Below are 27,600 nucleotides of genomic sequence, written 5' to 3'. Positions count from 1 at the left end.
TGAATTACAAGAGGATCCTTTTGACTTCAAACAACAGAAAGAAAATACTACATAATTGAAAAAAAAAAGAAAAAAAAAAGAAAAACAGAGGCAATCTTTCAGGCAGGTGTGGACCCAGGAGTTCACATGCTTTAATCAGGCTCCTATCTGTCTCTTCCTCACTCATTCTTCTCTCTTCCTTTTCTCCTCTCTGGTATCTCTTATTATGAGACTCAACTATCTTCCCTGTTTATGTGGAAGCTCTGGCACAGCTACAGCTCATACCCTCATAGCTCTCGGGCTGGCGGGAAGGAGCAGGGCTGTCACAGCATAAGGTTGTACAAGATGTGCATGTATGTAACAGGGCATCACATCTGAGAGTGATTGACAATCACATTGTATACAGGGGTAGATCTGTGTATTGATTGCAGCATTTTTTTCTTGAAGATGGCAGTAAAAGGTTATGGTTTGACAAAATCAAACAATGTAACAAATTGTCCAAAAGATATATATAAAATGTTTTGAGGAAGGGAGGGGGTTCCTTTTTCTTTTAACTCCACACAGTCTGTCTGTTGGACAGTGGTAATCCTGTGTCACTACCATCGTTACTCCAGCATAAGTCCAGGGATTAGCCCTGCATGACTCTGGTTGGGCTCTGTTCCCATCCTTGAACTCATCACTAAAGTCAGAAGCATACCATGCTCTGACTAGCCAGGCCTGAATTATAGGAAGTGGGGTCTGTTCTCCTCAAACCATGAATATTGAAACCTGGGTGGGGGGAGTGGCATATCAAAATAAATTGATGGACCAGACTGTCCCTAGAAGGAAGATAAATTGATAGAGAACAAGAAAAAAAAAGTCGTCTGTACCAAGAAATGTCTGTAATCGTCTTTGGATATCAAAAACCTGGTACCCTACACATAAAGCAACAGAGGATATTGGCCTAAAAAGAAAACCATGGCCAAAGGGGGATGGCATATTTTAACAGAGTGTGTGAGAGTTAAAAGATAACTTGTAGAACATCCAATTCACTTTCATCATTTAATTAATGGGAAAACTAAAACCCAGACACAGGAACAGACGTACCAAGGTAACCCAGGTGGTTGGTGGAAGAGACAAGCAACTACCCATCTTCTGACTTTCAGGTTTGTGTGTGTGTCTACCTGTGTGTATTGTTTTGCTTTTTTTTTTTTGTACAAGGAGTTTTTTCTGTAGTACATGAATAGCAACGACAAAAAGTACGTCTTGTTTCTCTTTTTCTCCACCCTCAGTTGTGACTAAGACGGTCTTGCTGCACTCCAGCAGGAGGACTCAGCAAGAGTTGAGCTCACCGCCAGGAGTGCACTTGGGTACCAAGGACAGAGACACTACCCTCACTACTGTCCGAATTAGGGCCACTTGTTGCTTTAATGTGCCAAGTTTGCGCTGGACCTGCAGGAAGGGACATCTTTGAAAAACAGCTTCCTAACTGCACTGCACCCTGCTCTGGTATCCTGACCCCCCCCCCCCAAATCTTCAGCCAGAAATAGAAGAGAACGACATCCTAGATCGATGGGGAGATTTCTATCTGCCCCTCTTTCTTTCTCCTGCTATCACCTCTTCCTTGCTGTTTCTTGCCCGAGAGAAAACCTGCCAGTAGTCCAGAAGCATCTCTGGAAATGGGTAGGAGGGAGCCTTACACCTGTCTGCGCCAGAGAAGAAAGTGTGCTCTGCAGAGTTCTCAGTTGTTTCCATGTCTTGCGATGAAAGGAAGAAAAAGAGCGAAACCGCCGCAGATCTGCTGGAGACCACAGTTAGTTAATCCGGCTCCAGCTGCAGTAACCCATGAAGACCAAGGATGCATTTTCATTCCTAACGTTTCTTGTTGGCGTCTTTCTCTGCAGGCTAGCCTAGTGCCTTGGCCTAGAGAAGTCTTTAGGTAAAGGTTCTTTAAGTCGTCGTAAATCAGGTTCCGTGCGTTTGTGTATTTTTCTTAGGAAAAACTGGCACAGACGGATTAGAGACTGGGGTCTCCCTACTTCCCTTCATCCTTGGCGGCGTCACTTTGCGACTGCCTCACAATCCCCTAGCTGACAGCCCCAGTTCAGGTCCTCAGGGTTGGGAACAGTCAACCCCAGACATCACTAGCCTATCCCGGGGCTGATGCCATCCGTGCCTAGCATGTGCATGTGGGTGCAGGCGACCTAGCCAGAGGCTTCTCCACTGAGACGGGAGCAGGAGCTCAGCCCTCGCCTGAGACCTGCAATCCCCAGGTTCCCTGGGGAACGCGAAACTCCCAGTCCGAGGCACTCCGCCCCCCTCCCTCCTCAGCCGCCCACCCATTCCCCCCGCCACCCTTTACCTCAGCACGCAGCCCCTCCCTGCGTGATGATGCAAACCAGTGGGGAGGGCGGGCGCTGAGAAGGGTGGGGAGAGCCAGAGAGCGAGGGAGGGTGGGAGGGAGTAGGAGGAGGAGAGGGAGCCGAACGACCATTTAAAGCGATAGCAATCCGTGCCCTCTCCCCAGTGCTGGAGAGCGCGAGCTGCAAGCCACGGAGCGCGAGCGCGGCGCGCCGGCCGGGAAACCCGAGAGCGCACGGTGCCCCAAGCTGGCAGGCGCCGTGGGACCCCCCACCCTCTCTGGCTGCCCCTCCCCGGGCGCCTCCACCCTACACGCTTGCGGGAGCCCCTGGGCTTCCCCCGAGGAGCTCACCTCAAGGGGCCCGGACCCCTGCGAGCCCGCCACCGTTCTCTCCAGCGCCGCCGCCACCACCGCAGCAGCCGGAGCAGCATGGTCCAGCTGGGAAAGCTGCTCCGCGTCCTGACTTTGATGAAGTTCCCCTGCTGCGTGCTCGAGGTGCTCCTGTGCGCGCTGGCGGCGGCGGCGCGCGGCCAGGAGATGTACGCCCCGCACTCCATCCGGATCGAGGGGGACGTCACCCTCGGGGGGCTGTTCCCGGTGCACGCGAAGGGTCCCAGCGGAGTGCCCTGCGGCGACATCAAGAGGGAGAATGGGATCCACAGGCTGGAAGCGATGCTCTACGCCCTGGACCAGATCAACAGCGATCCCAACCTGCTGCCCAACGTGACGCTGGGCGCGCGGATCCTGGACACTTGTTCCAGGGACACTTATGCGCTCGAACAGTCGCTCACTTTCGTCCAGGCGCTCATCCAGAAGGACACCTCCGACGTGCGCTGCACCAACGGCGAGCCTCCGGTTTTCGTCAAGCCGGAGAAAGTAGTTGGAGTGATTGGGGCTTCGGGGAGTTCGGTCTCCATCATGGTAGCCAACATCCTGAGGCTTTTCCAGGTAGGGGGGCGCACCCTGCGGGGCAGAGCGCGCCGTAGCTCCCCACGCTCTTGATCCTAAAAGCTGGCTTGGACTCCACGGGTGCAGGGTCAGGTCAGCCTTCGCTCATTTCCACCCTGGAGATCCTGCCGAATCCCTCCCATCCCACTCGAGGAGGTACTTTTCCCTGCTTGGTTCATTTCCCTTCCATCTCTCCCTTGTCCGCGCTCCACTCCATCCGGCTTGACATCTTGGATTTATGGCCCCATTTACAAGAAGCAATCTGCGAAAAACAAGGCGATGATTTAAATGGGTTTGCATTAGAGTGAAATATGGTCCAAAAACAGGCTTGTAAAAGTGCCGGGCTCCTGTGAGAGCCGGTTGGGCGCAAAGCATGCGAAAGATGAGAAGACGCCTTGAAACTGGGCATTTCTCAACTCCCCAGCTTCCAGTCCCAAGCCGCCCGGCGAGCCACAGCTCCCTTGGAAAATTTCGAGAAGAGCTTAGGAAGGCGCTACTTAAACGGAGGGTTAGGTCTTCACCAACACTTGGATGTTAATTGCCCATTTCTCCCTGGTCGGATTTCCCGATCTGTGGCCTGTCTCTGAGAAGGCATGGGGCAGAAGGCAAGGGGACGCTCCCCACGTGGGGATGCCACCCGCAGACCTGACCCCCAGGTGATTTCCTCTGGGCAGTTGTTTGCACCGTCTAAATTGCATTTGCAATCCGGCCACTGGCAGGAGCTGGGCGATCAGCTTTCTACTCCTGCCACTTCAGAGCGCAGAGATGAGCTCATGCTAACTGCGAGACAAAATCGCTTTCTCTGCCTCCTCCCTCCGCCCATCCTTTCCCACGACCTCCCTAGCGCATCCCCCACAACCCTAATCCTGGGCCTTTAGGACAATCCCCGGAGCCAGGCAAGAAGGCTCCTGGAAAGAGGCAAGGGGGTGCGCTAAGGCCCGGCGGTCCTCCTGCTCCGGGCGCAGGAGGGCAACGGGGAAAATGGGAGGAAGGCAGATCGGGGTAGCTGAGCGGTGGGTTCTACTGCAGTGCTCTCTCGCCGCCTGCGCCCGAAGCCTCAGCCCCACGGCTCCTGTGCTGCATTGGGTATAAATGGATGGCTTTTGGATTGAGAAATTGAGTTTTCAGGGTCGGCGTGACTGTGGGTTCCCTTCTCCTTGTTCCTCCGTGTTTCTCCCTTTGTATCTCTTTCTTTCCTACTGTCTCTTTCTCCCTGCTGTTTTCCCACTATTTTTATTTTCTCCTTTTTGATTTCTGCCTCTCTTCTCTTTTACCCCTACCTCCAAGTTTTTTGTTCAACTGATTTTGTTTGATCCTTTCCTAATGCATAGCTCTCTCCCTGCCTGGGAGCACCCAAACTCAATTAATCCCTTCTCCAGATGTTTGGCTGGCCCTGTGGCCTTATGCTCCCCCATCTAGAGACTTGGCTCCCTCTCCAGTGCTTTCCCTAATGGTGCTGGGTTTATGGAGGGGACCCCTTATGAGATTCAAGCTGTCACCGCATCAGCTCCCAGGAGTGTGAAGTTTGTGTTTGTGAGGCGGCAGTCTGGTATGGCCCCTGTGATCCTCTGATCATCCCTTACACCTCCTGAGTGTGCCATCATGGAGAGCTCTCGATGTTTGCAAACCCAAAAGTGCTTTGGGGGCAGCCTTCACCTTGAGTTGATGCTTTCAGGAAGAGCCTGGGTTGTAAGCAAAACCCAGAAGCACTTCCTTTACCTCTGAGTTGAGAACTGGACAACTTGAGGAGGCAGTGTTGCAGGCAGGGATGAGGCCAGAGGTCACCTGAGAACCACTGGGTAACTCACAGCATTTTCTCTGGAGCCTGGGGGTTGAAGGCACATGTGCTGTTTCCCATTTCTTAATTATTTTGCTGCCTGTTTCTCTCTTCACTCAGAGCTTGGGCAGCACTGCAGATGGGTCTGCTTGCCTGCCTAAAAAAGAGCGAAATCTTAAAGTCAAGAGAGAGATCGCAGACTAGGCTGAAGGATTGTGTTTGCTGGAAAAGATTCCAGGGGGAGCTGATTGCTTCTCTGGCGTGTGGACCTGAGCCACTTGCAAGGAAAGAAAACGCTTGCCTTATGCTTAGTTCCCCCATTCCCTGGGTTGGAAAGGAAAGGAACTGAATGCCAGTGTTAGCCGTGTGGGTTGGGACCAAAACCATTCACAGAAAACACTGTCATTTTCCTCTAATTTGCAAATTGCAGCTATTCATGTTGGATTGAACAGCTGAGGGAAAAAGAACCCCCAGTTTTCACCTGCCTTTATTGAGAAGAGGCTGGTAGTGGGAGGAATGCACCAACTTGTAGCTTGTGCTGCAAGCTGGATATAACCCGTGGTGTGGGCATCCTGGTTAACCATTGCTTGTGCTGGACTGTATAGAGATAGATTCCAACCATCTCTTCCAGTAGCCTTTTTTTGCATGTGATCTTAGAAGCACCTGGCATGTGAGTCCAACCCCCAGTTTCCTAGACTCTTTAAGTATGCAAAATGAATAGAGAGAATAGTGGAACACAGACCCATTGTTCAAAGGCACAATTTAGGGAGAGAGGAAAAGAACAGCAGGTGAATCTTCTCTGGTTGCAGGGTTCAACTCAACTAAGATTGCCCTATATAAAAGAAACTCCTCTAAATGATTGAATTCTTAGCTCTCCAGAGATTTGAGTTTTCTTCTCCCTGGCCCTGTGGGTTGCTGTGGGGACCATGCCAAACCTATCATTTGAGATATAAATTTATGGTGAGATAAACGTCTGTCTAGGCTTGGGGGAAGGAATACTTAGTGACTTAAATGAGGGATGCTAAGCACTGGGGGGCAGGAGGGAGTAATGAGATAGTAATAGATGTAACAAATGCCACCGCTGCCAGCAAAGCCTGGAATGAAGTTCTTTCCTGAAAATTAGGACCTGGGCAAGAATGACTCCTCAGATGTAAATAGGGTCTATGACTTTGAGTTCTTATCTGTCTGCTGGTGGAGAGCAAAGACAGGAACTATTCAAGTCTTTCTCTCTCTCCTCTATATGCACACTGAACTGGTTAGTCAGTGACATGTCAGAGGACAGGAATCATATCCAGGGGATCTTTCGAATCCAGGAATTTGAGGCTAATGAAATTAGTGTGTGGCCAGGGCTCTGCCAACTAGAATTAAGTCACTGCAACCGCCCTGCAATGCATTTTCAGCCTCAAAGAAGCATCAGGGAGGAATTTCTGGAGATTTGTTTCTGAGCCTGTACAAAATAATACTCTCCTAATGCTAAGAAAGATTAAATGTAAATTAATATTGACCATGAGTAACATATTTAAAAACTAATCACTGAGTAGGGATTGCTTAAAGTGGAGAGCTTATATAATATGGTGTCCAAAGAATAAATCTCCCTTGACCACAGTTTCATGGGCTATAAGTAAGATATATTATAGTGGAAAGTAATGGGAACGCTTTTATTCAAGGCTTCTCTGCTATTGACTTGAGAGCAAACACTCTGAGAGTATAAATTACTCTTGCTACGTCCTGACTCTGAATGAACAATATTTCATGTGCAGTGACATGGTCTAAACTATAGACTTGGAATTGAATGGAATCTGTTTCAATTGTTTTGTTCTCTCAAGAGCAGCTAGATAGAAAAAGTGGTCAACTTGACCCTTGTGGGAGCATATTGCAAATGTCAACCTGTGGACCTTGTACCATAAATGGAAATACATTTGTCAATTTGCAGATGTTTACCTTCCATTCATTGAAACTTGGATATACTCTCAAACTTTGGAGGCACCAATTTATACATGAGTACCTAGTTTTCTTCCTTTCTTCTTTCTCTCCTCTCCCTCTCTCTTTCTCTATCTTATGTAATTGGATAGAACTGGGCACCTAGGATGATGTGGTGTTACTATAGTGGGAAATAAGAAAAAAAACTTTAACTTACTTTTTAAAAAAAATTTCATAAATATAGGTGTCAGTGCCATTTGGAATAGTCTCTATGACAATTTCTGTCTCCAAATTTACTGTGTTTCAGGAAATTTACCTAACAGATGGTGAGTGGGCAATTTTTAAAGGGGCATCTTTTAAAAGAGCACAGAGGGAAGGAGTAGAGACAGGCACATACTATATTTGAAGATACCGCCACATGTATCTTATGTATACATACTGTACAATTAAGATGTCTTTGGACATTTTTGTCTTCAAGAATACTTGAGATAATGGATGTCTTTACGTCAGTTTCATAAACATTTAGGGTTTAACAAGTCACAAGTGCTGCATTTCTTTTATATATAAATTGTGTCATGGATTTAAAAGACCATACCCAGATTACACAACGTATACTGTGGCCTCAATCCTGCCATTAATTACCTGTGTTTCCCTGAGTAAGTCACTTAATTTTTCTAGGCTTCATTTTTCTTACCTGATTATTTTCTTTTAAATAAATGTGGTTTGTTGAAGTCTCTAATCTCTGTGTCATAGTTTAGGATGGACAAAACCTGTTCTTGTCATACTTCTATGACATGGTATTTCCAGATCCAACTTTGGATTTTGAGTGAGTTTGGGGCAACTTTTAAAGGACATTTCCACCCAGCTATTTCAGTTAACATCAATCTAGCTGATTTCCCATACTCAAAGACTTTTCCCATATTTTTTTACCAGTGTGGTCCTTAGTCATATATATCAAGGCTGGTGGTGAGAAAAGTGACCTGCTGGGTCAGCTTACTACATGGTCTCATGATGCAGGGCAGGGAGTAAGGACTGTGGATTTTACAGAAGCAGATACAGTCTTCTTTATCCAATGTCCTGTCCACTTTCATCTTGCAAAAACAGCAGGCTTTTCTTGGAGAACTGCCAGATAATGACATCCTGCCTCCTCCCTGGCTCCAGGATGGATGAGTCACCAGGGACTGAGCTCCAGCAGAGCAGGTGGTTGGCTCAGGTGTAGGCATCTGACCTTGGCTAAGCCTATCAGACTCCTCCCCAAGACTTTCCTGTCAGAGAAAAATGGAAAAATGGTCTTTCCTCTCTGGAATTTCTAAGCTGGGGAGATAGGACCCTGGGACTCTCAGTGACCATCCTGCACAAGAAGAGACTTTCTGAAAATAAAGTCTTGCAGAGGTAAGCAGGGCTGAGTGATGGAACCCTGTTGATGTTCTGGAACTCCCACACCACATCCAGCTGACTCTGAATATGGCTGCATCCCTGAATTTTTCAATACTCGTTTGTTGAAGTGGTTCTTGTTGTTGTTGTTGTTGTTGTTGTTGTTTTGTTTTTAAATTGCCTTAGACTCTTTTCAGTTTGTTTTCAATCACGTGCAGTAGAAAGCACCATAGCTACAATAGCTAGCTTCCTACATTCATGGCAGGTTTGCTGACTGGCATTCCTTAAGTGAAAAATAATAGCTCATGTTTTCTTTAAATTAAATCCTTCTAGTCCAAGTTTGGGATACTCAGAACTCTGCATCCTTTCCCACTCTTTCCAACATTTACTCTATTATCTTTAAGCATTTGTGACCATGTCTTTCCTGTCTTGATGCAGTTGGGAGAGGGTAGATACTTCTGGTATAAACTGCAGCCTGTAAACCTCCTATTTGGAAGCTTTAGAACCACACTTGATTCCTTTCATTAAAACATATCCTCTGTTGATGTCTCCAGAGCACAGAAGCATTTTCATGGCATAATGGAGTACAAAATACATTAAGCCTAACTCTACTTCTCACCCTCTTTTACTTTAAGTAGGTAAAAAAGAACAATCTCGAACACATTTCCCCAACAGTTAAACTGCATATATGATTACTAATTAGAAGACATTTATGCAACATATAGCTAGACTAAGTAATTAATGGCCCTTTGGCCAGGTGGCACAGTAAATATATATGTTCTATGCACTTAGTTAATAACAAAACATAAAATCTTTTTTACAGGGAAATGATTATCTGAGAAGAGTATTGTGCCAGCATACTTTATATTATGATATTTTATGTTTGACAAGTGATCTTTCAATTACATTTACCGCTAAATGTTTCTTGGATCGAGTTATTAAATTATAAGGCCAAAAGTAAAATGATGTGAAATTACAGTGATATAGGACACATATTTCATTTTATAAGAATAGAAATTCTAGTTTCTTTTCAGTACTGCTAGTAGTGACTACAGTACTAATTTGAGCCCTTCCCATGAGCCACTATGCCATGTACATTTACTCCTTACTGTAGTTCTGTAAAGAGGATATAATACTCCACACTGTACAACTGAAGAAAGTGATCTTTGTAGCCCCAAGTCACAGAGCTCATAAGTGACGAAGTCTAGATTCAAATTTAGATTTGCCTGACAGTGCCCAGGTTGTTAACTGCTGTTCATACTGCTCATTGTTGCACCAATAAAGAGGTGCTTAAATTAATTAAAGATGTGCTTTACCCTGAAATTGTAGTGGTTTAAAGACATCAAGGTCGCCCATTGCTTAGCCACATCTGTTTACAGAAAGAAATAACGCTTTATTTCACTTCTAAATCAAGATTAATTCTGTAGGTCCATGGAAACTTGAGCACACAAATCCTTAACTCCAAATGAAAGATGTTTGTTCTCCATTATTCAACTGGTAGCCCTGTACAGAGCAATAAATACATAGTAGACTTTTCATTCAAATAAATGAGAAGAGATGTTTCTTCTTGTCCTGATTCAGTGCCCATCATTATGGATTATGATGGTTCTTCCTAAACTTTATTTCATTTACTCCACTCTACAAACCTCAAGTGAGGAAATCTGTCATTCAGATAGATGTGCAAGCTGAGGGGACTGTATTAATACAATTGCTGAAAGTCAAGTTGACAGAGCACAGGAAATACATCCTAATAAATGCAGCATTAATGTTTGTGTGGGCCATGGAGTGAAGGGTCGGAGAATTTTCTGTTTAATGGATTATTTTGCCTCTTGCTATGAAAGTGCTGCGGCTTAATAGTTTGATAATTGGTCACTTACAGAATTCTCTGTCTCTGGGTGTGTTTTCTCCACTCTGCTGTCGCCGATCCCTTCTCTTGTTCTTGGTGGAAGATAGCAACTAAGCCATTACAGAGGGCTCAGCCTGCCTCTCGGAGTTATTGTTTAGATGAAAATATTTCCATTTGTTAAAGTATTATTTAAATGTTTATCTTAAACTTAACTGTGTTCTGAAAGTATTAGCACAGGCAGACATAATGGGGGATGTTTTCCAGGAGAAACCATACTTTTACCAAAGGAATTTTCAGAATTTTCATGTCAGGATTAAGAATCAAATTCTGGAGTTAGAGAGACTGCAGTTTAAATTCATACTCACCACTTACTACCAGTCTCATCTTGATCAAACAGGTAACACACCTCTCATCAATTTCCTTATCTTTGAATTGGCAGTAAGAGAGACGTGCCTCATAGAGTAACATCAAAGCATGTCTGATAGAATCATCAGAAGGATTGCACAAAATATGCATGGAAATGTTTTAGCGCTGAGTTTAGCATGTGATTAGTGTTCAATACATTTAAAAGCTATTATTTTATAAGTATTACGCTATCTTTAAATATCGCTATAGCTTAAATGTCGCTGTTGCTAAATTTGCTGTAAAATTACCATAATAATCCGTGATGAATTCACTCTTCTCTGTTTCCTTTGTTTAAATGGAAAATAGATAGATAGACAGATAGATAGGTGTTTTTTACATAGATGTATATATGCATGTCTTTCTATATATATACAGAGAGAGAGAGAGAGAAAGAAATAAACACTTTAGTGTTACTGTTGGGTGGAATGACAGTTTCCATGGCACTGATTAAAATAAGTCATGAATTACATGGACTTAAGATAATAGAGAGGCTAAGAGACTTGAAGTTAGCCATCCCCAAGTTTGAATTCCATTGTGACCTTTTTTAGCTGCAGAACCTTTAGGAAGTTTAGCTTTTTGAGCTTTACTACTAGTTTCCTCATCTGTATTTTTTCCAGAAATATATATTAAGCATATCAAGCATCTTCTTTGTGTACTGTTGTACGTGCTTGAACATATCAATGAACAAAATAGACAAGAACTTTTATTTTCTCTGTCTCTGTCTGTCTCCCTCCCTCTCTCTTTACACTCTTATGTGGAAACAGATGGACATTATAAATAAATCCTATGCTATGTTACAAGTTGACGGGCACTACGGGATAAGGAAAACAATGTGAAGGCTGCTGAGGAAACTTGGGTTGGGAATGCTAGAGGGGTGTGCAGGTGGGTTCTATTTTTAAATAGGGTAGTCAGGGTGGATTTCATAAGTTGCCGTTTGAGCAAAGACTTGAAGTGAGGGAGTTGTCAGAATGGATTAGGGGGAGACCACTCTCTGGGAGTGGGAACAACCGATACCAAAACTCAAAGGCAGAATATGCCTGGCAGCTTGGAGGAACATCAGGAAGGCCACCCTGGCAGACTTGATCACTGTGGAGGAAGGGGCAGCAGGAGGGCTTGAGGTCAGATATATGATTGGATAGTTGGGGTAAGTCCTCAGAGACCATCATACGCTTTTTGTCTTTTATTCTAAGTGTAGGCAGACAGGGGTAGGATTTAAGCAGAGGTGTGACATGATGTGTCTCTTGTTTTAAAAGAATAACTGTATCTGTGGTACTGAGTATAGAGGAGAGAGCAGAATCAGGGTGAATCTCAGGAGGCGATTACAGGAGTCTACAAGGTACATGTCAGTGGCTTCTGCCAGGCTGTTAGCAGCTGGTGTTCCCACAAGTGGTACACTGGGAAGACTGTGACATTTCCTGGCGGATTGAATGTAAGAATGGAAAGGAAGAAAGAGGACAAGGGTAAATCCAAATCATGGGGCCTGGGCAACTGGAAAGGTGAGGTTACTACCACCTAAGATAGAGCACATTTGGGGGATTAAAGATTAGTTTTGGAGGCATTAGGTTTGAGATGTTTTCTTGACATCCAACTAGAGATGCTGAATGCACAGCTGAATATACAAATCTGCGGTTCTGAATAAAAGTCTGAACTAAAGATACATTTTAATAAAATGGTGATATTAAGAATAATTACACGGAAGTGCTGTTTTAAAGATGAAGTAATATAATTAACACTCTGTCTTCTCAAAACATTGAATGACTGTTAGCTAAAGCAATTATCCGAAATGAAAAAAATACCTATAGTTTGTTTTTGCAATGAAACTAAATAAAATGGTGTCACGACTATTTCAGTATTATTTGTGACACATTGTTTTAGTTAAGATACCATAAGTACAAACATTTAGAATAAACATTTCAGCCTCCTACTTTTCACTCTGATAGTGTAGTTGTAACCATCTTTTGGAAGGCTTACGTTAGTTGTGATAGGGTCACTTTTCAATTAGAAGAATTCTGAACTGTCTAGTGCAACTTTATATATGTATAATTATTTTATACCTCATCAGACTCAGTTGAGAATTTGCATTACTGACATATGAGTTTAATCATATGAGTTTAATCGGTTACCCAGGTATTCAAGGAAAAATAGATACTTGTCCATCTCTACTTTGAACAATTTCACCAGACATTCCGCATCTTCTTTTCACTTTACAATTGAAAACATGGCAAGGGAAATATTATCTTACTGGTTTTGAGTTCCCCTTAGGTCTCTGCAACTCCTTAAACAGCCTTTGTAGCTTAACCAAAATTCTGTTCCATATTCATTCCGCCACCAGATATTGGTCTAAGCCTGCACTTAACACTAAAAAATGCATGACCACGTTGTCTCTACACATCTATAATTTTATGTTAACACTATCATTATGTAAGCTATATTTTAATTGTAATTATAACAAATTTTATATCAACACACATCCATTTCTAGTGTTCATCTAGTTTTCACGGGGAGAGCAGCATGTAGTAAATTTTATCAAAATATAGCATCTGAAGAATAGGACAGAGGGTAATTGTGTAATTCTGTATTCACTATAATTAAGTTCAGTGGAGTTGGCATAATAGAATTAAGATTAAAAAAGAGACATTGAAGTACCATGGCTCCCTCTCATAACACACCCTCTTCACATCAGAGAGCAGAGATTTAGCATCTTTCTGTACAGAAATGGACAAAGAAAGAGACCAGAGGATGACTGACAGGGGTGAATAGGATGGAAGTATGAAAAGCAACATAGAAATGAACTATTGCTCTTGGATTTAGTAGGTGGGGAAAGGTACCAGCGTGTATGCTACTGGGACCACATTTTCCCAAATAGTTAAGCCTAGTATCAACTATGCTGTCCCATCTTCCTCATAAGCAAGGATATACTTTTGTTAGTCAAATCTTTGTTTCCTGTTGCTTGATAGTTGGTTCAAAAGGTTATCACAGAGCTGCATCTTATGAGCAAATACATTGTTTTGAAATGATTAAAACTCAATAAAGAGTGGCAACTCCAAGCTTGCTCTCTCTTGATGTCGGACTATTTTAAGTTTGAGGTCCAGGACTGGGTAATGGGAAAAAGTCATTGGAATTTTTCTGTCTTCAGGAGGCACTATAGCATAATGATTAGGAGTGTAGATGCTGGACAGAGTTCAAATCCCTGCTTTCCACTTGCTAACCCTACTTTTTTGGGTAATTTACCTGACTACCTGGACCTCAACATTCCTGTCTATAAAATGATGATAATATTATTCCATCCTCATAGGACTGGGTTTCAAGGTTAAAATGAAGTTACTTTTGCCAAGCACTTAATACAATGCCTAGAGCTCAGTAAAGTCTAATAATAATAATTGTTATTATTATCACAATGCCAAATGCTGTTTTCCCTATGCCTCGTTCCATTATCTCCTGTCTTGTTTCTGTTCGAGCATAGAGTTGTCACGGAGCATTTTTTCCTCTGGTGTCTGACCCCTAGTCATCAGGGTGATTGGACCACAACCCATCATTCATTGCTGCTCATTGAAACAGTCCCTATTTTGAAAAGGGAAGTTGGATGTTGAGGTCAAACAGGGTCAAGGAGAAGTAATTTCTCTTCTTCACCCAGGGGGCTGAGTGGAACATTCAAGTCTCAGAAGAGAATCAGACAAAGGGCAGTATGCTTAATTTCATACTTCAGTGTGAAGAACAAGTCAGACAGAATGAATTTGAACTCATTTCCATCATGTACTGACTGTGGGATCTTAGGTGCTTTTATAACCCCTCTAAGCCCTACTTGACATCTGAAAGGAGTAACAATAACAGGACCTACCAGACAACAGTGTTCTAATAAGTGAGTAAATCCTTTGAAAGCATTCAGCATGTTGTTTCGCATATAGTAAGCTCTTAATCAATTTTAGCTCCTTTGAGTACTACCACTACTAATATTATTAAGTAGTTGAGTGAATTTGAGGCCCTTTCTTTTCTTAAATTGCACACAATCATATGGGCAACCAGCCTACATTTATCAAGCATTGCTTTTTAGGTAAAGCCTCATGAACCCAGGGGTGCTTTAACTCTGCTCCTAGTCAGAGCCTGTTCTGGGGGGTGGACTCAACACGACCAGTACCGCCATCATCTTTCCATCATTGTCACTGCACTAACCATACCTAGCACCTTGTGTTCCAGGCACCGAACTTAGCCCTGTGTATGCACTGTATCACGTTCTCACAGCCAGGTAGGAGACATGATCACCATCCCCAATTTAAAGATACTGAGATGTTGAAAAGGTAAGAAGGTTGACCCACAGCAAGAGATGGAGACAGGATATTCAAGCCCCTACCTCTCTGACCCTAAGGGCTCTTAAATATTATTACACTACATCCTGGCAAGAAAATCTGCTTCCAGCCATTCTGGTGAGAGTAGAAAGATTCTTAGTTCCCATGTTACTCGATTCCCCATGGCACTGTAACCTCAGTACCAGGAGGGAGAGAAAGTGACCTCTTCAGAGACCAGCCAACGGGCACCTACAGCCTTCTGCCTTGCCCAAATCAACTAACCAACACTTTATTTCCTTCTTAAGAATCCCCACATATTCCTTTGGTATTCACCTTGGCCTTTTAGTATTCTGACATTCCGCCCATGACTCACCCACTCTATTTAATGTTAATTTATTGAGGTCAAGTATAAGGTCTTACTCATCCTGAAGTACAGTTATCCCCTGTAGCATCTGACTGTGCTGTTCTTCTTCTAGGACACCTGCAGATACTTATCTGCATTTTGTTAAATTGTTCTTGTCAGTAGTACATCAAAGGTTATACAGAAGATGCTTTATTATAAGCATTTACTTACATTTCTAGCTGGTTACTTTTTGCAGGACTATTATAGAGGTTGTGGATCTTCAGGAAATTTTTTAAAGATTTAGTTTGTCATATTATTTTTATATATAATGATAAATCTGAGTTTTCTCTATCAAACCTATGAGCATTCACTGGCTTGTAACTTAGCTTGTAGATGATCTGTTGTTGACTTCTCCATTTACAATCATATTTGCTCCTGGCAGTGATGGGGTTTGGAGGGGAAGGTACATCTTAGGGCCATAAATTGATTTTGCAGAAAACTAACAAAGAACTAAAGTCATGTCACATTTCTGCATTTTTCCACATTTTCTATAGTAAGCATTTATTATTTGACGAGAAAAAAAAGTTTCCAAAAAACTTAAAAGTGACTCTGCTTAAATGCAATGTTCACTCAGAAAACTTCTCTACTTAGCAACTTGTACTCATGATCATTTTATTTTTATAATTCCATTCATTCAGGAAGTTTAAAACTATTTTCAAAATGTTTATCCTAATTTGTTTTTCTTCTTCTTCTTATTCTTAACAGGAAGAGGGTAGGCTGAATGGAAGAAAGTCATTATGACCCCTGAGGCCAGGCCCTGAGTTTTTTTTTTTTTTCATCTCTCCCCTATTCATATTTGCTAATGTCTTGAGTGCTTACTAGGTACAAATTACCTGACTGACCATTGCAAATTAATCATACCATTTAATCCCCTGATGATCATATAATCAAAGTATGTATTATTATGATGTCCTATAATGCACACATGGAACAGAGCCTCAGAAATAGTTTTTTGCTCATTCAAATATGGTAGACTTGGAATTTGAACTCAGGTGTGTTTCACTCCTAAATCATTCTTGGTGATTTTTACCACTGAATTAGTTGTATAACTTTGTGAGAGCAAAGTATATAGTTTCTAAAATTTCCTCAGCTCTAACATTTGATAATTAAGTTTTTGTCTGATTGCACACTTAACAGTAGGGAGGAATGCCAGCCTGTTGAATGGAATTTTTCTCAAACAAGTCAGTTATATGACAAAAGTTTATTCATTCATTCATTCAGCATATAGTGAATGTTTGCTATGTGTAAAGGCAGTTTAGATATCACAGTAGGGTGAGCGCTCCCCCCACCCCCGGCAGTCAGAGAAGACTTGGACTGGTTTGCCTGGTATGGAAGGGGATTTGGTGCTGGGAGCCGAGTTTGTTCCCACTGACAAAACCAAGAGCTACTCAGATAAGTCCACAGGCATCTTGATGCCATGGTCCATCAGCACACATGCATCTTACCATTTTTGCCTGGGATTAATAATATAGAGGCTTTGGATTTGGATATGGAAAAATGGGTGCAATTATGGGCTTGTTAATGCTATGTGTATATGGACATCATGTATCATCAGCAGCTCCCTCCCATTGCCCTCTACCCTGCTTTGTGTAAACTAAACAAGTACCTTCTTATCTCACTTGTGGATAAGCTCTTGACAATGGCACTAGGGCCTCCCCTGGTAAGACATTATTGGCTAAACCAGTGGTGTCTCAACTATGCTCATTAAACAACCCTCGGGGTAGACTGACATTCCACCGCTAAGAGTAGAAAAATGGTGTTCTTTAGAATTCATGGGGAAAAAAATAGGCCACCAGATATGCTTTCCTTAATTTGTAATTGTTCATCCATATATCAACAGTTGTTATATATGTGTGTATATATACACTTCGTTCATATATATGAATGATTTAAATTCGAGGATATACATACATATATATAAATACATACGTAGATTTAAGTTTTGGCTTCTGCTAGTAAGTAGCAAATGAAGATATTAGCAGATCCACACACACAGCAGGGAAATAACCAGTCATATTTAATTCAATAGCTTGATTTTTTTTAGATTTGTGGCTATGATTTTGTATGTGCAGGTATGTTTGCTGCAGAAAATATTTCTGCCACTTTACACAAAATTAAATTCATTTAACACCAATATAGCATGTCTCAAATGTCTTAGTACAGTTTTAATCTTTAATAGCATCAGAAGTATGGAATTAGAAACATATCCAAAAAATCACTTGAAGGTATAATTGCTTTAATTTTCCTTATAGTTTTGAGACTTTAGAAAAATAAGTATTTAATTGTATTTATTTGTTTCTGTCTCTCTAAGGATGGCAAATACCAAAATACATTTTTTAAAGTTAATATTAAAAATGTTACTCAAAATGATCAAAAGAAAGGAAGTGGCAAAGAAATTAAAAAATTTAAACTTTCAAAGGGTGCTTTTTTGTGAGTGTGTAGTATTTCTTCTTCTGAAGGAATTAATCTGGAAACTCTGCTAAGACTCTTGAGATACTTGTTTAATGAGCCCCTACTTGGTGCCTGAGATTGTAGTGTACCCTAGAGGTTCTAGAATTAGCATAAGAAAAATAATAATACAAACAACAACAACAAATCTTCACAGTCCTTCCTTGCAAGGAGGTGAAGTCCACTGGGAAAACAGACAAGTGAACCACACATTCAAAATGGCAGTGATTCTCAAACATGAATGTGCAGAAGAATCATGACAGGTATGCTAACCAGGACAATTGCTGGACCCCTTCTCCAACTGGTCAAGTATAATAAGGTCCTGGAAACTCTATTTTTGATAAACATGTCCAGGAGAGTCTGAGCAGATGTTCTCAGCTGTCCTCAACCTTTAGTGAGTATCAGATATGCCTGAGAGTATTGTTAAAACACAGATTGCTGGGTTCCAACCCCAGAGTTTTCTGGATCAGTAGGCTTGTAGTTCTAACCAGATCCCAGGTATTGCTGCTGTTGCTTTCACAGGAACCACAGTTTGAGAACCGCCTTCCCAAACTCTGCAGTATGGGATTGTGTGTACCATCAATGAGACGTGCACAGAGAACCATGGCGGGGGATGAGGCGGGGGGGCAGCAAAGGGAGTCTACCCTAAACTAGCCAAAAGTAACAATAATAGCTAGAATTGATTGACGCAAGAAAAATTATAAAAGATTTTTTTCTGCATTTGCTCATTTAATCCTTTCAGTGAGGTATGTCAGTGCTACTTAGTGTTCTTGTTTTATGGAGGAGTCCAGAGAAGGTAATTATGTGTCCAAGTCCTAAACTGGAAAGTAGCACGTTAAGAATTCAAGTCTGGGAGGGGTGGGTATAGCTCAGTGATAGAGAACATGCATAGGGTCCTGGGTTAATCCCCACTACCTCCATTAAAAAAAAAAAAAAAAGAATTCAAGTCCAGGAAGTCTGATTCCAGAGCTCACACTCTTATCTATTCTGCTTGTGGAGAGGAGTGCAAGGTTATCAGTGAAGGCTCCCTGTGGGGACTGGCCTCTGAGTGTAGACAGAAGGATGAGTGGACATAAATGTGTTACCCATTTGTGTGTGTGTGTGGTGGAGGCGGGTATCAGGGCTTCCAGAAGAACCAGCCCTCCCCACTCATCTTTCTACCCTAAGCATATCTGATTACTAAGAGTCTAGAACTGGAGTATGACTATGGGATACTGAAAAGGGTTCTAGAAAGCTGAGGTTAGAATTCCCTATCAGTTAGTAATTAAGAGACAGTAAGACTTCACTTACTTTCCACATGTAGCAGGAAGTTTGGAGATAGTCCCTGTAGTGTTAGCCCAGCTACTGAAGAGCACCACCAGGGGACTAGTTTGCCTACATCTTCCAGCTGTCACATCTCTAGCATGTCCCTGCCACCCCCGTAGTCGCATGGTGACTCCTGAATCTACGATAGTATTCCAACCATTCAGGCAGGAAGAAAGAAAAGACAGTGGGGAAAAGGCAGTGTCTAAATCAGGGAGCAAATTATTTGCCACAAACGGTCAGCAGGCTTCCACTTACATCTCATCAGCTGGGGCTTTAAACTGGCCACCTTAGCCTTAAGGATAGCAAGGTCTCCTAAACCAGGGCTCTGACAGTAGGGAATAAGGAGGGAGTGTTACTAATTAGGTGGCCACCAGTGTCTGCACAGATTTCCTCCCCACTATCCCACCCAAATATTGTCCCCAAACTCCATTTTATTTCATCTATTTTACTTTAAAGAATGGATGGGAAGCATTACTTATCTGTAAATAGCCTCTTAGGAAGGGTACAATTATATAATTATACAACCCCCTGGAGAGTTCCTTTCTTCTAAAAACTCTTTGAAAAACTGTTCAAGGTTAGGGACATTTTGATCTTAATTTAGTAACTTGAAGTTTATTATCCTGGAATGACATCCTCTCTCTGCAGATGTTCTGTCAGGCTTTAGAAAATTCTGGAAGGAGTGGACAGAGAAGTTTTACGGTACATGTGTAAGTAATAAGCATCTCTTCGAAATAAGATCCATTTAGGGACCAGTAGGCATTTCATGTCTTTGCTGCTTTTTCCTTCTCTCTGCATTTTCACAGATTTTTCTTTCCAAAATGCCTTTGAGCAAAGCTGTTAGATACCACCCATCCATTTCTTCTGTCTGAATTTGTTATAACTAAACATCCTTCAGCATGCTGCCTCTCCTTTGTTTTTGTCAAAAGCATTTCTCTGGGTTCTCACCCTTCTTTTCATCTCATGTTTGGACTCACATCTCAAAATAAAGCGACAGTCTTCTATGACTTATCTGTAAATTTAAGAACCTGCCTTTGCGAAAAAAAAAAAGTAGATAAGGCAACTGAGGTTTAAAGAAAGAAATGCATTACTTAAACACTAAGTGATAAAGTGTGAACCTCAGCGGAAGTACATTTCTCACTCACTCAGTCGTTCAGTATGGACTTTGGTGGTTTGAGGGTCAGTTTTCTGCTCAGCGGTTCAGGGACCCACCACCTTCATCATGTGGCTGTACATTTGTCTCATAAGGGAAAGGAGAGAGGAATTTGCCAGCTCAATTATCAAGTCATTATCCTTCAGACATAAACACTTCAGATCACCTCTGGTCACATTCTTTGGGATGGAACCAAACCCAGATGCAAGTGGAGATGGAGAATGAATGCTGTTCCTGGCTTAGTTCTAGTGATGCTTCTACCATCTGGAGGAGCTAATTAAAGTCTAGCTAACAGCTGCTCATTCCTGCCACGCTGAGCGATTAGCTTAAGAAACAATGGATTAAGTATGCGTGTGTATATGTGTGTATTTTAGTATAAGCTGACACCTGGGGCTTCTACCTTGTGAAAAGAGTACACATTGCCTCTTGTTGCTCTCTTTCCTAGTTCAAGGTCCTGCTGTCGATTTCCCTTCTTCCTGCAACCCCACCCTCACCTCAGTCTCATATGAAAAGTGTGAAAGAAATTATTTCAAAGTTTCCAGTGCTTTTAAAGGTAACAGAATACTCAGACCCTAACAGTTTTACTCTGTGAAACGTTTACCGATCTCAAAAGGTGAATTTGTGAAAAGTAAAATTAGATTGATACAAAAAAAAGGACTGATTTTTCTTTTACACAAATACCCGGAGATATTATGTAAAATAAATGGAAAATTAGAGGAATCTAAAACTTTTTGTTGAAAATTAAAATAGTTTTCATTGTAAAAGTAACACAAACTTACTGCAGGACACTCTAAAAAGTGAAAGGATTTAAAGAAAAAAGTAAATACATCAAAATCCCAATTCTGATCAATCATCTCTTTTTTTTGAGGGTATCTTCTGAGACTTTTTTGTGAGGGGGTGCATATAAATAACAATGCAAGCATAAAATATCTTTGATTATTATAACAAACCACAGAATCATTCTATAACATTTTTTACTTAGCAATATAAGCATGATTCCATATCACCTAACAGAAATCTGCATCCTAATTTTTAATGATTGAACAGCATTCTGTTACTTATTTAACCAGTCTCTACTGCTCAACATTTAGATTATTACTGTTTTGCTTCTCTAAATGATGAGAGAAACATCCTTGTTCATATGTCTTTGAGCATTTCTTTATTTCCTTAGAATGGATTTCTAGAACTTGACTGACTGCTTGTCAGTTCTGGTACTGTCTTCCAGAAAGGTGACACTACATTACCTCTCTGCTAGCAATTATCATCCAGTGTAGTTTCTTGCAGACATCAGTACCAGTATTACTATTTTAATACTAGTATTATCAATTTTTAAAAATCTTTGCCATTCTAATGAGCAAAATATAACACCTGAATCATTTTATTTGTATTTCTTTGATTCATGATAGCAAAATTGAATATACTTTCATGGATTTTTTGACTGTTAATAGTTTTTCTTTTGTAACTTTATGACCTCTATCCATTTTTCTTCATTGATTTATAACAATTTTTATATATCAGTGTGTTCTTATATGTTTGTTATAAGTACAGTTTGTTTTCTTTTTTTATTTACTTATTTTTATTTTGTGTGTCAAACTTCTTCGATATCGTCAAGTCCATTCAGAAACCTTTTGATACACAAAAACATGGAAAATCCCTCTCTTGCATTTTGTAATTTGTTTCTTTTTGGGCAGTATAGGAATGTTAATCCTTATTTCATCTTACGATTGGAAAGAATTGGTTCCCTCTGAAAGGGATTAAAGGGATCCATGGTTCCCTGATGCAGGAATGGAGATTTATAGGGTAGGCTGTGTCTACAGAAGAGAAGGCCATAAACCCCACTCCATTGGTGGTTGCCTTATTTATAAAAATGGCATTTAAGGTTGTATGCCTGCCATCATATAAGCAAAATTAATTTTTAGCATGAAATACTAATATTAGTTAGGATAGTCTAGAAGAGGCTAGTAGCAGGAAGTGACAGGTTATGGGAGTGGGGCATAACCTGTTTCCCCCAGAACAGCTAGAACTTTAAACTCTGGGACTCCTGCTTGATCTGGTCAGCCTGGGTAGTATGGAAACTACAGAGAGTCCTACATCGAGCAGAGGTGATCTGGAAACAGAGAGTCCTACATCGAGTAGAGGTGATCAGTCCATGGTCTGAGGACTTGAATCTCCCCACACAATCCTTAAAGTCAGGGTGAGACAAAATGCCAGTACAGATTATATTGATGACAGTACCAGTGAGGTGACATTGAGTGCTTTAAATGACCCAACATGTTTTTGCATTGTGCTGTCCATTAGTAAATGGGCAAAGCCATTTGACAGATGTACCTGGTGCAGTGAATGAATCTGACACTTGTATTTTGAAAAACTGAAATTGTATCCATTTTTCAAGAACGCTGGCTACTTGTTCTGCTTTATTCCCCCAGAGAGACCCAGATGACATTGCAGGCAGTAAGATATTACCACATTTCACCCCTGGAGCTGTCCAAAAATTGAAGAAGCTGCCTCATCAGTAGTTAGCTCCTTGTCACCGAGAATATAAAAGTAGATTTGTATGAGTAATGAATTAAAGAGACTGTAATGTGTACAACTGTTGCATTCACTAAGGCATCCACCTTATTCTAAAGAAATCCTAACAATATATTAGAACAATTTTTAATATTTTTATTTGATTAGCCATAATCGTCTAATTATAGCATCCATCCCCATTTTGACCGTTAAAACTTGTCCTTATTTTCTTGTAACCTAGTCATGTGGTCTTGGACAAGGCACTAATCTGCTTGGATACAATATTCTTTTATATGAAATAGAAACAATATTATATACTTTGAAAAGGACTGCAGAAAAATGAGCTCTAATGTTTACAGAGTGCCTAGTATGTAGCCTGGCCCATAATAACTACTTGATTCATTGCAGATATTGTTAGTTTCAGTTTTAATTTATTTCCAAACTTTGCTTTTTATTTCTGGAATTCTAAAATTTCTTCTGAGAGTAGAGGACCTTTGGCAACTCCGAAAGCTGTTCGGGCTCCTCCAATAATCTACTACTACCCCTTACTTCTATCCGTAGATCATTTATGCTAGTGGACTCTTTAGATCTTTGATTTGATGACTCCAAATTGATGATAAACTATGTGGAGGTTCAGTATAAACCTGGAAATATGGATGGATTTCCCTGCCCAGTGTGAATGTGGGGAAGGCATTAATCCCACATTATAAAGGGGGTGAAGAACAACGGACTTGAGGAAACTCTGGGCTGGGAGGTGAGAAGTCTCATTCCCTGCTCTTTTTATCCCATAGCTGCCCACAGAGGCTTTTTATGTTTTGCAGCAGGAATTTGCACCTTAATACCCTTGCAGTTAGAAGTATAGTATACCACATAAATAATATCTAGTAAGCATTATAGTCATGGTTAGAATACATACCATTATTTAATAATTCCTTTGTGTTAAGCATTTTACAGCATAACATATTGAGGGATACTGTATTTCAATGATTAAGAATATAGTTTTCTGAGCCAGATAATCTTGAGTTGGAATCTCACTTTTAATACCTCTTTTTTTCCAGTTTTTTTGAGGTATAATTGACAAAGTTATATTTAAAGTGTACATCATGATGATTTGATATACATATACATTGTGAAAGGATTCTTTTCATTGTATTAATTAATACATCCAATACCTCATGTATTTACCTCTTTTGAGTGTGAGGGATAGAAGAACCTTTAACTTCTACTCTTCCAGCAAATTCCAGTTATACAATATGGCATTATCAACTGCAGTCACCATGTTATACGTTGGAGCCTATAACTGAAAGTTTGTACCCTTTTACCAGCCTCTCTATTTTTGCCATCCCCAGCCCCTGGCAACAACTTTTCTACTCTGTTTCTATAAGTTAGACTTTTTTTTTTTTTTAGATTCCTTATATAAATGATACCATTCAGTATTTGTCTATTTGTCTGGCTTACTGCATTGGCAAAATGCCTTCAAGTTTCACCTATATTATTGTCAATGATTTTAAGGCTGAATAATATTCCGTTAACTCTTAACTGAGTGGCTTTTGGTACATTGCTTATGCTTTATAAGCCTCGGGGCTTTTTTTCCCCTCTTCTTAGAAAAGTGTACTAAAAGGTTCTTTTTTTTTTTTTTTTTTTAAATTTATTTTCTGGTGTAGGGAGATAATTAGGTTTATGTATTTATTTATTTAGAGGAGGTACTGGGGATTGAACCCAGGACCTCATACATACCAGCATGTGCTCTAGAGCGTGAGCTATATCCTCCCCCTACTGACAGTTTATTTTCTGATATGTAGAATGTTTGTTGAATCAACAAATGCTTAGTTGAGATAATAAACGTGACACAATGCCATAATAATATTAGTTAATACTCTCCATGTTTATTTTACAATAAATTGTGTAATAAGTAACAATAATAAAATGGTGCTACTCGTAGTTTTAGAAAATGTTTAGGATCTGCCAGGCACTTGTATTATCCATTTCATTTGTACCACAAGCTACCTGTGGGTATTGTCTTCCACATTTTTGTTTTAAGAGAAAATTGAAGTTTAGAAAGATTGAGTAACTTGCTCAAGATGTGAACTCAGGTCTGAATCACTCCAAATATAGGTCCTTAACTACTCCATGTCTTTAATTCCATATCTGAATTTGTTTGTTGTTGTCATTTTTAACTTTCCAAGCATCTGATCTGAAATTATTTTTTTTATTTGGGGAATTTTCCACTCTGTGAGTCGGTGAGAAACAGAGCCTTTCGCCCATTATACAAGCTGAAAATACCAGATACATTGTTTACTCTCATGCTCAGTCTCCCTTAGAGCTGGAAGACAGCCAGGTGACCTGGGTTTGGTCATTTGCACCCCTGTCCTGGATTTTGAATTAGAAATAAATGACACAAAGAACAAAGACAGCAGTGATGGGTTGGCCACCAGGATCCTGTTCTTGTCATGTAAGCAAGGCCAGCGGGGATTTAAAACACCACTTGGGTGTGATCCTCTAACTGCAGTGGCATAGCCTTGGATTCTGGTTGTTTAGTCTGCTTCTGGTTACTGACACCTAAACAGTAAACTTCCAACAATTTCCTTTTCTGCTCAAATCAGCTGTACTGGTTCCTGTTGCTTGCAAATAAGAACTTTCCTGATATACAGTGGTGACCTACTTATCCAGGCAGATGTAACACCATCCCGGCAGGGGCAGAGGGCAGGAAAGTTTCTTGAACATCTGAACAAGAAGAAAAAGGCCTAAGAAGGAAGAATTGAAGCTACTTCTTCTTGTGTTTTAATTTTATCTGCAGCCACTTCTGTTTCACAGACCACATGCTAAGGACCATGTCTCTTCACCTATTACAGACAGGCGGGGCAGACCCAGGGCTTCCCACCAGAGGCCTGCTGAACTGGACCATGGATAGTCTAGGATGTGAAAAGCTTCACTCAGTGTCCTCGTCACTTTGCACATTGTTCCTCTCTTTGGGAGGCAACTTCTGTGTGTGACAAGAATATGCTTAACCAAGATATATAGATGGACAGAGGTGAAAGATTCTGAAATTAGCTACAGAAAAATAAAAAGTATAAGGACCTATATTTTCTGTCATTTGACGGTGTTAGAACCCCACTAGAATGGGAGCCTTGAAAGGAAAGGTGTGTATGGCCCAGGGAATGTTGGATGTCCATGTGGCAGTATGTCCTTGACCTGTCATCATGATGATGATGATGGTAGTAGCATCAGTAGCATTTCAACATTTCTTGGGTGAAAGGCGCGTTATCTTAATGATCTTTTATCTCCACAACTCTGTGATGTAGGAAATACTATTTCCGTATCTTCAAGTTTAAAAAAAAAAATTAAGAATTTACCCTAGATCACAATTGGTTGGTAGAACAACCAGAACTGGACACTCGCTCTTCCTGAACCCCTAGCCTTTGATCTTAGCAATAGTATTGCCCGAGCTCAAGCTGTTTAAATGTTGCCAAAACAATGAAATATGTCCATCCTCCTGACAGATTCTCACTCAGAAACTCTGGAGTTAAGTGCAGAGCTCTGAGTGTGACTGTCTTTTCTGACAATAGATAGCATGAAAGAAGTTGCTTTAAAGTTTATTTGCATATTGCACTACAATGTCCTATCTGTGATTGGTTAGCCCTCCCGTAACTCTCTAAGGCAAGTCTTAATCCCATTTCTAATCTGACTCATCTCTTGTATAATATTTGACCTAATTGAGGCAATTATCTTTGTTCTTTCCCACAAGCACAAATTGAACATCCAAAACATGCTTACCATCTTGTGAATATATTCCCTTAGTTACTTTGCAGCTGCATAAGAGTGAGAGAGAAAAAAAAACAAATATGAAATACGGTCATCACTTTTTATATGCTTTATGTTGTTAATCCCTCTTAGCATTTACTAACACTCACTTATTTGTATACTTTTTTGGTATAGCAGTTTGTTCACACAGCAGTTTTGCATATGGCTTACTATTCATATTTTATTTTAATAACACTAATAATTATGGACTATTGACAAAGTTACCAGACCCTACATTCTCATTTTGAAATCATGAAAATAAGGGGAGAAAGTGGAAAATCTAAATGTATATTTTCACTGGTGGGATGAGGGGCTACCTTAATATCACTACTTCAGCTTTCCCTTCAAATGGTGTGTTCTGTCCTCCCTGCATAGGGGCGACTTCCTTTAGGTTAATAGTTGTCTTGAGGGCAAGCCTAAGAAGAGGAAAAGGAGAACTTTTTGGTTGTGGTAAAATCAAGCACATTTTTTCCTTGGTTATGAGGCAGATTCTTGAAACATTCACACTGTAAGTTCCGCAGTGAAAATTTTCCCACTTACAGATAGAACTTCCCACAAAATTCTGAGAAGTGTTGTTAGTAGAGAGAGGTGCTGAGTACACCCATTTCATTTTTTCCTCTGCCTTTTTTTCTTCTTGCTCTATTGATATTAAAATCTACAGTGGAATCACATATTAAGCAGTCTAGGAAATCTATATGACATTTGATCTAAATCTTCAAAGCACATCTTAGATGAGGATGCTACGAAAGGAAAAAAAAATCTAGAAATATCCCTGTGATCAAACGTACTAAAATAACAAAAGCAAATCTTATTTCTAACTAATGAAATACCAATCCTTAAGTGATACTATTATGACAGAAAAGAAACGTATGTATCTACTGTCTCTATCCTTAAACTGCGAAGGAGTGAGGACAAATGAACTAAAAACAATTATTTTGGATTCCAGTTGTAGTTTTTAGTCGCCATACTTCTTCACAGGCTTTCTGAAGCACTGTAGTTCATTTACTATCACCACTAAATATGCAGTTATGTAGATTTATTTTAAAAATTATTATCAAATATATATACTTTAAAGTGATTTATATAAATGTATCTATTTATATTATTATTCT

General features: G+C 40.7%; 1 protein-coding gene across 21 annotated transcripts in view; it reads left to right on the top strand.

Annotated features, from left to right (window-relative positions):
• Positions 1-2,523: 2,523 nt before the first annotated feature.
• GRM7 (glutamate metabotropic receptor 7) overlaps positions 2,524-27,600 on the top strand; it is a 770,235-nt gene continuing 745,158 nt past the window's right edge. For 17 of the 21 annotated variants that reach the window (XR_004142565.2, XR_004142567.2, XR_004142566.2 and 14 more), the window contains exon 1: positions 2,663-3,268. Coding sequence is in view for 7 of the 21 variants with exons in the window: in XM_064496292.1 (XP_064352362.1) it covers positions 2,750-3,268 (519 nt within the window). In the remaining 14 variants the exon portion in view is untranslated. Of the gene's footprint in view, positions 3,269-27,600 lie in introns of all 21 variants that reach the window. The other 4 variants (XM_064496291.1, XM_031470781.2, XM_010984985.3 and 1 more) reach the window with 3 other exon arrangements.

Source organism: Camelus dromedarius, chromosome 17 (assembly GCF_036321535.1).
Source record: "Camelus dromedarius isolate mCamDro1 chromosome 17, mCamDro1.pat, whole genome shotgun sequence".
Taxonomy (NCBI): domain Eukaryota; kingdom Metazoa; phylum Chordata; class Mammalia; order Artiodactyla; family Camelidae; genus Camelus; species Camelus dromedarius.
Note: the sequence above shows the minus strand (reverse complement) of the source record. Positions and strands in the feature narration are given on the sequence as shown.